Source organism: Chiloscyllium punctatum, chromosome 4 (genome assembly GCF_047496795.1).
Source record: "Chiloscyllium punctatum isolate Juve2018m chromosome 4, sChiPun1.3, whole genome shotgun sequence".
Lineage (NCBI taxonomy): Eukaryota > Metazoa > Chordata > Chondrichthyes > Orectolobiformes > Hemiscylliidae > Chiloscyllium > Chiloscyllium punctatum.
The window spans coordinates 41,943,879-41,955,494 of NC_092742.1; the positions used below are offsets into that span (position 1 = coordinate 41,943,879).

At 40.8% G+C, this 11,616-nt stretch overlaps 1 protein-coding gene across 1 annotated transcript; it reads left to right on the plus strand.

The window, feature by feature from the left end:
• Window positions 1-4,884: 4,884 nt before the first annotated feature.
• mgat2 (alpha-1,6-mannosyl-glycoprotein 2-beta-N-acetylglucosaminyltransferase) lies at window positions 4,885-7,980 on the plus strand. The gene has a single exon (XM_072568471.1). The coding sequence runs from the start codon at window positions 5,403-5,405 to the stop codon at window positions 6,708-6,710; it is 1,308 nt and encodes a 435-aa protein (XP_072424572.1). The 5' UTR covers window positions 4,885-5,402; the 3' UTR covers window positions 6,711-7,980.
• Window positions 7,981-11,616: the final 3,636 nt, after the last annotated feature.

Below are 11,616 nucleotides of genomic sequence, written 5' to 3' on the forward strand. Positions count from 1 at the left end.
TTCTAAAGTTAGACACTCCTAGGTAGCAGTGACCGTGATTGAATTTTCTGTTTAGTGTGAGGGAAAGAGGACTGGGTCTGAGACCTGTTTTAAAATTTAAGATATAATGAAGGCTTGAAACTGGCTCAAGTGAGCTGACAAATTATTTTAAGGAATGGTTCAATTAAGATGCAATATTCGATACATAACGGGAAAGTTCACAATACATGTGCAAATTCCAAGGAATGGTTCTAGCAGCCATGATTAATTGGAAATGTTAAAATAGAAAACTAGACAAAATATTTTTTTAAATCAAAAAAATTAATGAGAATACAGTGCAAGAGAAATTTAGAAATATAAAAACAGTTTCTATAAATATTTAAAGACAGTTAATATAGCATTGATCCCATAGAAAGTCAGATTGGAAAATTAATAGTGGAAATTAGAAAATGACTGATTAATTGAATGGGTATTTTGTCAGTCTTCGTTGTAGAGAATACAAGCAACAAGAAGTAGTAATGAATCAGGAGATGCAAGGGAGGAACTCTGGGAAATCTGAATCACCATGCTGAGTAAATTGTTGGAGCTGTTGGACAAGTGCCCATGTCCTGATGGGCTACACTATAGGATCTTAAAAGAAGTAGTTATTGAGATTTGGTTTTAATTTTGCAAATGTATAATATATCTTCCTTGATTTGGGGATGATTATTTTCGATTGGAAGATGGCAAATGTAACTCATTTATTTAAAAAGGGAGAGAAACCGCAAATAGGAAACAACAGCCTGTTATCTTAATATCGCTCATAGAGAAAATATTGACGCTATTATTAAGTAAGGTCATTTACTTGAATTAATCTGTTGGAGTGCTTTGAGGAGGTAACATGTGAATAAAGGGGAACTGGTGGATGTACTGTACTTGGATTCCCAGAAGGAAATTTAAAAGATGCCACATCAAAGGTGGTTGTGTAGAGGGATAGAAGATTGCCTGGCTAACAGGAAGCAGAGAGTAAACATAAATCAGCCTTTTTCAAGTTAATAAAATATAATGAGTGATATACCACAGGGATCAGTGTTGAGGATTTTTATAATTTTTATAAGTGTTTATAATTTGCGTAAACACTTATAAAAATTATTGCAAGTGGAATTGAGCACAAAATTAGAGTAAGGGTATGCTTTACTTATATGCATTAGGAAGACAACATTCACAATACTGTGTATAGTATTGGTCAACCTATTTGAGATAGAATGCATTGGAAGTAGTCCAGAAAACATTTACTCGACTAACACTTGGAATGGACAGGTTGCCAGATGAGGAAACGGTGGACAGCCTAGATGTGTATTTGCTTCAGTTTATAAGAGTAAGAGACAAGTGAATTGTCTGAAATGCACACGCTGCCAAGACCTCTCAGAATCTCCTATGTGGAAAAGATGTATCTGCTAGTAGAATAATCTAGAACAAGGTGTCACTGTTTCAACATAAGGCACTACCCATTTAAAATGTTATGATGGGACGTGGTAAGGTGGGATAATGAAATCTGCCACAAGTTGGATTTTTTTTTAATTGCAGCACAAATTCAAGGGGCTAAGTGTTCCTAATTCCTAATTTGTCTGTTTATAGAAAACTAGAATTAAACAGCAATTTATTCCTCACTCAGAATTATTAAATACATCATGTGTGCCTAGACAACCAAAGGGAATATTTAATATTCATTCCCAATATAGTTTTCTTTGCCTGATAAGTGATCTACAAAGATGACACCAACAAAGTACTTTCATGCTTTCTGAAAGAACAAAATCCACCACAAAATTTGTATTGTGATGCTAACTAGACAAACTAGAATTTGCTCCGATTGTAGTTACTAGTGAACCACAGAATCCCTATAGTGCAGAAGGTTCAGGTCAGCCCATCGAGTCTGCACCAACCTTTTGAAGAGCATCCTATCCAGATTCCCTATCCCCACATTTACCATGGCTAATCCACCTAGCCTGCACATCTTTGGAATGTCCAGGAAATCAGAGCACCCAGCGGAAACCCATGCAGACACTGGGAGAATATATAAATTCCACACAGACACCCAAATGCTTAAACCTGATTTCAATGAATCCCTGCAATTACATTTCAGATGCATCTAATTATGCTTTTAAATAATGCTAATTAGGGACAAAATCCCATGTGACTGAGAACAAGGAAAAACTTGTGTAAAATGTTGACTTTGGCACTTGTATTCTGTACTGTTTAAATAGACTTGAAATGTGACAATGGGAAATATTTGTTTCTCCTATTAATTAGGACAGGTTAAATTGCTCTCATGGAAAAGTAGCATAGAAAGGATGGGCTAATAGTTGGTCTCTGTACTTTATCCATCTTATTATTACATGAAATAAAAAGGCTAGGAATGAATTCCTGGCTCAAGCAACAAGAAATGTAGGTAAATTAGAAAAGGGAAGTTAAATGCAGTAAAATCTTATACAACTAGACCAAAAAGAAAAAATAGGTTGTCCTCTGCAGAGAATGTAAATTAAAAATAATCTTCAAATACACATTCCTGTAACAGGGTTCTTGGGTTTCTGATTTGGAAGCTTTGTCATTGTAACAAAAATTATCAGGGTTATAGTTTATTCATCCAGTCTTGTGGGATCCTTAAAGGTGACAGATATTAAGACCATAAGACCGATGAGTAGAATTAGGCCATTCAGCCGATTGTGTGTGATCCGTTCATGGCTGACGTGTTTTTCAACCCCATTCCCCTGTCTTCTCCCCATAACCTTTGATTCCCTCATCAATCAAAAAGCTGTCTATCTCTATGTTAAATACACTAAATTACTTGGCCTCCGTGGCAATGCAAACTGAGCATTAACCACAGTCTGGCTGAAGAAATTCCTCATCTCAGTTCTAAAGAGTCATCCCTTTACTCTAAGGCTGTTCCCTCAGTTCATTGTTTCTCCTACAAAAAGAAAATTTCCACATGGACTGTATGTAAGCCTCTCAGTATCTTGTCAGTTTCAATCAGAATCCCCCCCGTCCTTCTAAAGTACAGATCCGGAGTCCTCAACCACTGCTCGTATGACAAGCCTTTCATCCCGGGTGTTATTCTTGCAAGCCTCCTCTGGAGCCCCTCCAACGCCAGGAATTCTTTCCCTAGATCCAGTGCCCAAAACTGCTTGATATTCCAAATGCGGTCTGACCAGAGGCCTTATATAGCCTCAGCAGTACATCTGTGTTCATGTATTCTGGCTGCCTGGAAATGAATGCTAAGATTGCATATACCTTCCTAACTGAAAATGTGTTGCTGGAAAAGCACAGCAGGTCAGGCAGCATCCAAGGAGCAGGAGAATTGACATTTCGGGCATGAGCCCTTCTTCATCTATTTGCTCCACCCTTCTGGCCGATCTATCACCTTCACCCCCACCTCCATCCATCTATTGCACTCTCAGCTACCTTCTCCCCAGCCCCCCATTTATCTCTCCACCCTTGAGGCTAAGAGCCTCATTCCTGATGAAGGGCTTTTGCCCGAATCATCGATTTTCCTGCTCCTCAGGTGCTGTCTGACCTGCGTGCTTTTCCAGCACTACTCTAATCTTGACTAACATCCACTCTATGTCAGCCTTTCAGTATCTTGCTACAATCAGACTCCTCCCCGCCTCGTTCCTGCATTGCTAAACACCAGGTAGTCAACCATCCAAGCTATAATTTGGAGATGCCGGTGTTGGACTGGGGTGTACAAAGTTAAAAAAAATCACACAACACCAGGTTATGGTCCAACAGGTTTAATTGGAAGCACACTAGCTTTCGGAGCGACGCTCCTTTATCACCTGATGAAGGAGCGTCGCTCCGAAAGCTAGTGTGCTTCCAATTAAACCTGTTGGACTATAACCTAGCATTGTGTGATTTTGATCTTTTGTTTTTGTGGCAGTGTATCAACAATCCCACACCGGAACACGCAGCCAAAGGAAACAGTCACAACTTCATCTTATGAAATCTTGCATACCCATATGAAAATCATCTCCATTTACAAGCTTTTAATTATAGCTACCAGATCAGTATCTGGTTCAGTACATTGTGATCAAAATCATAAGTGTTGGCGGAACACGGATGTCAAATCTGCAATGCTGGCTCACCCTAGGTAATTGGATATTGTTTTAAATGTTGACCTTTCTTCCCAACACGATTTTGGGAGGGACATTTTTTTTCTGCAGCACCAACAATTGTGCGTATTCACCATTTCTGTGTCTGCTGTGTTCGTGTTTATTGCGATTGATATCCTTCCTTTAGATAGAGGGAATACATTGCTGTTGCCCAACAATTGTGGAGAACAGTAAAACTGGTTAGTCAACTTCAAACCCAGTCAGCGAGGTGAGATTTCCGAGCGGACCGCGATTCATTGGTTCCCCCAACTGTAATTGAGATACAAAATAAAAACAGAAAAGGCAGTATCCCTGGAGAAGGAACCGACGTTAATGTTTCGGAGAGTCGGAGCATTCAAGATTATAGAGTGTTGCTGGAAAAGCGCAGCAGGTCAGGCAGCATCCGAGGACCAGGAGAATCGACGTTTCGGCCAAAAGCCCTTCATCAGGAATTTCCTGCTCCTCTGATGCTGCCTGATCTGCTGCGCTTTTCCTGCATCCCACTCTAATCTTGACTCGGCACATTTTGGCCCAGTTGACGGTAAGTTTGCCGACGAGCCGAACAAACCGCAGTAAACAGAAGGTGGGGGAGGGGAGGGGGGCGGAGCAGGCAGCTGACATCATCCGCCTGCGCCGCCAGGAAACTAACCAATAAGGGTCAGGCGGGGACAGTTGATGGACAGGCGGGCTGTCCAGTGGAAGCGTCCCGTGTGTGACAACGCACGCGCCTGGGTGGGTGCGGGAGGGAGGCCAATCGGGTGGGGGTAAAGGGGCGGGCTCTGGGTGACGGTTGGCAGATGTTGGAGAGAGCGAGGCCGCCGTCGGCAACGGCCGGGAGGGGGAGGCGAGGTGAGGTACCATGTCGGTGTCGGTTCAAATCGGGAGGCGGAGAGGAGAGCGGGGGCCGAGCACCATCGGATGACAGAGAAGGACGGGCCTGCCACCTCATACCCCACACCCTTCCCTCCAGGAAACGGATATCCTCCCCTTGGCCTGCTGCACCTCTGTCCGCTTTCTTCCGGGAGTCGTCCTCGCTGCCGGTGTCCCCCCCGGCCCGGAGTCTTCGACCTCGGTCTAAATTGTTGCGGCTGTGCCGGCTGGCAATGGTCCCGTGTAGGATCGCAGTGTGCCTGAAACTAGGCTGCTGAGAGTGCGGCCGATTTAACAGGGGGGGGGGGGGTGCTCGTTACCCCGCACCTTCACAGCCCGCCGGTCTGTATTGTGTAGTTTGTTATTGTCAGCAGCAGCTCCGCCGTCGGTCACGAAACCCGGGGCTCCGCCGCTTCCTCGACGGTCAGCATGAGGTTCCGCATTTACAAGAGGAAAGTGCTGCTGCTGGCTCTCGTCATGCTGCTCGCCGCCTTCGTCTTGTGGACCGGCGGAAAGCAGAGGAAGAACGAAGCCTTTCCGAGGGACGACCAAACTTCACGGAGCGGCGGGAAGGCGGGCGCCGGGAACCCGACCCGGAAAGTTTCCAACGAGTCGCAGGCGAGCAAGTTCGAAAAGCCCGAGGTCGACAACCTGACTCTGGTGTACCGCGGCATCGTTTTCCAGCTGAACTTTGACCAGACGATCAGAAACCAGGAGACCATCAAGACTCGGTCCCCAAATGATTTGGTGGTGGTGGTCCAAGTGCACAACAGACCGGAATACCTGCAGATCCTCGTCAACTCGCTCAGAAAAGCCAAAGGAATAGGGAACGTTCTGCTGATCTTCAGCCACGACTTCTGGTCCCCGCAGATCAACCAGATCGTAGCCAGCGTCGATTTTTGCCAAGTGTTACAAATATTTTTTCCATTCAGTATCCAGTTGTATCCCAACGAATTCCCTGGACACGATCCCAGAGATTGCCCTCGTGACATAAGCAAAGCGAATGCTTTCAAGCTGGGCTGTATCAATGCTGAGTATCAAGATTCATTTGGCCATTATCGAGAATCCAAATTTTGTCAGACCAAACATCACTGGTGGTGGAAGTTGCATTTTGTTTGGGAAAGAGTAAAAGTTTTGGAAGATCATAAGGGGTTAGTGCTTTTCATTGAAGAGGACCATTATTTATCACCTGATTTCTATCATGTCATGAAAAATATGTGGCGTCTGAAGACTGAAAGTTGCCCTGACTGTGACATATTGACCCTTGGTACATATACACGTGTCAGTGATTTCACAGATAAAGCCAGTAAAGTGGAAGTGAAAACCTGGCGATCAACAGAACACAACATGGGCATGGCTATGACTCGAGAGACATATCAAAAACTGATAGAGTGCACAGATGCTTTCTGTGAATATGATGACTACAACTGGGACTGGACATTACAGTATTTAACCGTATCCTGTCTGCCTCGGTATTGGAAAGTTATGGTCTGTGAGGCTCCTCGTATTTTCCATGCTGGCGATTGTGGCATGCATCACAAGAAAGCTTGCATGCCATCTGCTGAAGTTGCTAAAATTGACAAGATTATAAGTAGCAACATACAGCACTTGTTTCCAGAAACAATGGCAATAAGTGAAATATATCCTTTGGCTGCAATCGGCCCACATGTGAAGAATGGAGGTTGGGGAGATATTAGGGACCATGAACTTTGTGCAAGTTACCGCCGGCTACAGTAATTGTGATAAATCTCTATATAAGATCATGTCTTTAATAGTATTTAGTTTTCTTCTGTTATAAAAATACAACAATGGGATACAATCGTTGACTGTCACGATTAAAAATAAATGGCTAACTGATGGCTTGGTTAATAACTACACCCAAAAGAAAGACCCCAGATGATATCTGGTCTGTGATGAATTCGCCAATTTTTAGCTAAGGTTGCCGTAGGGGGGTGCTGCAATTGGGTTTGGCGTTCCCTGGGTTATGTAGAGGAAAGATCAGCCATGATGCTAATACCTGACTATCCAGTGACTACACTGAAAAATTTATTTTGACAATGCTGGATGAGGATAGATTAAGCTTCACTGTATACTGCTCTAAGTTTACTGACTGGGCCCACATTTGAAGAGTGCTAGAGAACTATTGGTGCCTGTAGATCTGTACACAGTCATAAATTACTGTCTTTACAAATAAGAGCAGCAGAATTTTGTTTTTGCTTAAAGAAAAATATGTCCTTGTAGCAAGAGTTACCATTTTCTTCATTAACTTTATATATGTTCTGGGTGACTGAAGAGAAAATGGTATAATGCAGCTATAAGAAGGCAAAGAAGCCAAAGGTGCTCATTTCATGTTATGGGTGTAACTTTTTAAGAATTCTGTTTTCATCATTCAGTTTATTTTACAGATGGGTCTTGTTTAGCTCAATATTGTCACTGCACTTAGTGTTTCAGTTAACAATAAGAAAATCCCATAGAAATATGCCTTAATGGGTGGTGTACGCGTGTCAGCCTGTTTATCACCTAAACTACTTCTGCCATCAGTACCAAACCTGCAGCAGGAAATATGAAGCTCAAAATGCTCCTTCCATATAATACCCAGAATTTTCAAAATTCAAATAAAATTATTATGAAAAAGTAATCAGCACTATTATTTCAAATTGTCATAAAAGAAAACACCCACAATGCAGCTGGCTGAAAATTTCACCCAACGTAAGTCTTGGTGACAATACTGTTCACTTAAAGCACAAATCTGTAATTATTTGAAACAGCAATGCAAATTTTCAGTTAAATATTTGCAGTGGCATTTAAGAAACCTGGCATGTATTCCCTTACCCCATTCACCTCAGTTGTTTGTCAGGCTCAGCTTACTTAACTGTTGTTGCTTCATGGCAGTTTGAGACACTGTTACATACCTGAAACTTTCCATTGTTCAAAGCAAATGCCTTGGTTGAATTTTAAAAAATATTTCCGTGTAAAACCGCCTCAAATAAAAGGAATAGAAAAGCAATTCTTTGTGAAAATGGAAGAGATATTTTACCAAAACGTACCTTCAATTTTTTTCTTAAGACTTTGGTTTACACTATTTTGCTTTTTAAGGACTTAAAAGTGTCCCCAAAAAAATGAATTATTATGATTTTAAACTATGCATGGGAGGAAACAACTATGAAGCATTTTTTTGATTTATGTGCGTGTGGATGTTATCAGCAAGACCAATCTTTGTTGCCCATCCCCAACTGCCTTTGAGAAAGTGACGAACTGTTGATGCTGTTTTCGATATGCCCATAGTGCTGTTAAGAGCTATAGGTTGTTTTCATATGAATATCTTTTATCCACATGGAAACTTAAGTAAACGTTTGTGTCATTCTAATGATATCACCTTTCAGAAGCACCTTGATTCAGCATGACTACATAAAACAACAGTAACCACAACTTTATTTTAAAAATTAGAAACCTGAGACTTGCGGTGCAATAGTCCAAGGCACTTTACAAGTGCCTTATTATATAAAATAGGGCAAGAAGCCAGAGATTTTATGTCAGACAACTAAAAGCTTTGTCAAAGAGGCATGTTTTATGGAATATTTTAAAGAGGGAAATGGAGGCTAAAGAGATGTGGAAGAGTATTCTGCCGCTCGAGGCCATGACACTGAAGGCATGGCCATCAATGGTGGAGCAAGTGGTGATGCAGATATGGCCAGAATTTGAACACAGAATCCGAACACAGAATCGGTACTTAAAAGAATTTTTGTTAAAAAGGTAATTTATTTGACAGAATTAATGACAGATTCTTTCTCTCATTCAGACTTTTAAACGTTTCTTTCCCTCTTTTATTTCAAAAACATTAAGCTTGATTTCATTCTAGATTAGGTTCCGTGTTTGTAGGTTAACCAAATTCACATCCTACATGTTTGCAAGGGGTATTGTTGGCATTTATTTGACTGCAGCATGTCCTCAGAATACTGAGTAGCATTATTTGCTTTCTCAACTGATGCTGAGGACACCTTAGATCAGACTTGAAACATTAGTCAATGTGATTTAATTAGTCTTGAGAATTATGTTTTTATACATACAGACAATCAATATTTATAAAATGCAAAATTCAGACTAAAAAGTACAAAGTTTAAATTCAATAAGGGAAGCATAGTCTGATAACCTGCAAGGAACAAAGACAGCAGTGAATCGTGGCGCTATAAATGTGTCAAAGTTCCTAATTCACGTCTCTACCTCTTTGGACTTTCCTGAACATTTCAATTTTAGAAAAATGTCGTTGTTTGATCTAGTCACTTTGTCAAAAAAAAAACTGAACACATCTACATTATCAATCTATATAAATGTTTTGGAATAAGAACATAGGTATGGTTTGTAGATAACACCAAAATTAGAGTACTGGACAGCGAAGAAGGTTACCTCAGAGTACAACGGGATCTTAATCAGGTGGGCCGAGGAGTAGTAGATGGAATTTAATTTAGATAAGTGTTACATTTTGGAAAGGCAAGTCAGGGCAGGACTTATACATTTAATAGTAAGACCTTGGAGTGCAAGTTGATAGCTCCTTGAAAGTGGAATTCCAGGTAGGTGAGTGTAGGTGGTGTTTGGTAAGCTTGCTTTTATTGGTCAGTGCATTGAGTACGGTTTGATTTGGGAGGTCATATTGTGGCTGTATAGGACATTGGTTAGGTTCCAATTGTACTGCATACAATTCTGGTAGTCTTGCTCTATGAAGGATGTTGTGAGACTTGAAAGAGTTCAGAAAAGATTTACAAGGACGTTGCCAGGGTTGGAGGGTTTGAGCTATTGAGAGAGGCTGAATGGTCTGAGGCTAATTTCCTTGGAGTATCAGAGGCTGAGGGGTGGCCTTGGAGGTTTATAAAATATTCGGGGGCATGGATAGGCTGAGTAGACAGGGTCTTTTCCCTGGGGTGGGGGAATCCAAAACTAGCGGGCACAGATTTAAAGTGAGAGAAGAAAGATTTTAAAAGCATCTGTGTTCATGTTGTACAACTCTATGGCTGAAAACCTGGACTAACATTTACTTGAACCCCTCCAAGATTAAAATGTGGAAGGACAGAAAAATAGTTAGATAATATATGTATTGAGTAAAAAGATTTTCTGGACGTCATTGATTTTTTCAACAGTTTCCATAAGCTCTTCTTCCTCTGTTCAATTATCTGTCATTGGCAATCAATGTCAGCAATTCAGGTCAAGGAAAGTAGTGGTCCAAGTGCTGACCCTCGGGACCTCCATTGTATTCCTTTCGCCCAATCTACATTCAACACTGCTTTGTCTCCTGTCACTCAGTCAACTTTATATTTATTTAGTCACTGCCCTTTTATTCCAATGGCATTGACGTTGTTGGCAAATCATGTCATTTTATTAGACTCCCGTAAGTCTGTGTGCCTCACATGCTCATCAATAACTTCATCAAAAAAAAATTAGTGGATTTCCTTAATTTATGCACACCTGTCCAAGTAACCTAATTTTGTCCAGGTCATTGTTTCTAAAATCTTTCTCACCATTCTTCGCACCCTTTCTTTTGAGAAGGACAAAAGATTTCCAATTTTTCTGTACCCTAAGTACAATTTTGCCCAGTGCACTCTTACTTCCTTCAGCATCCTGGGACGCATCGCATTCATATTTGATTATTTTTCAACTTTTATGTAGAACCAATCTTTCTAATACCTCCTCTAAGTGTTTACTTACTTCAATATCCATACTACCTCTTTTTTCACTATAATTTGGATAACTTCTTCTGTTGTAAAAAGTGCAATTAATGTACTTGAGATGAAAATGCTCAACTTAAAAGAATCACTTGACAATTGAGTGCACTGCAGGTGACTTATGAAATTGGTGCAATAGTCTCCTTCATCCAGAAGTCCAACAGCTCTTCCTCATTTATCCCAGACAAAATCTAATTTCCATATATTCAGATTCTTCAAATGTAATATTCTAAAAACTTCCAATTTTCAAATCTTTATTGCAGTCATTCCTCCCAACCTTTGAAATCTCTTCCAGTCAATTTGCCTGTGCCAAATTTCTACCCCTCCAGCCTTGAATTACTCTAGTCCATTTCCTTGTTTAATTCTAATTACTTCCAGCTTGAAGATTCCTCCCTAAAATACCTGTCTCCACCTTCCCTAGTACCCATCTGAAGCTCTTGTCAAACAGATAGAGGAGCAGCACGTGAAACCTGCAATTCATATTGGCAAGATTTAATCCATCAGAAGGTTGAAGAATAGTGTATGTAATTTCCCATGAGTATTTTTGTTTGTAACTCTTCAATTAAGGAACCAATAAGTTTGAATATTGATATTACTAAGAATATTGGTGGCAGTGTCTTTTAGCTCAAAGTGAATTGCTGTTTGAACATGCTTGTTTTCTTCTATGCATGTTGTAGCTGGAGCTTCAGATAGCAATGGGAGAGGCTGCAATTTTCGTTTTAGCATGGCATGCATTGAAAGGATTAAGGTTAATCATCACGTTTAGCTGAATTATGAATGACTTTCCATGGCCATCAAGTCTTGAGGTGGAACTCAGATCCACAGCTTCTGGTGCAGAGGTAGGGAAGATGCCCACTGCATTACTACTATAATCTTAAGATAACAGTGATCACAAACTCTCCAAAAAACAACAATTTTGGAATCACTTG

What these genes read in the sequence shown, in the direction of transcription:
- mgat2 (XM_072568471.1), top strand. Translation starts at nt 5,403, where the DNA reads ATGAGGTTCCGCATTTACAAGAGGAAAGTGCTGCTGCTGGCTCTCGTC.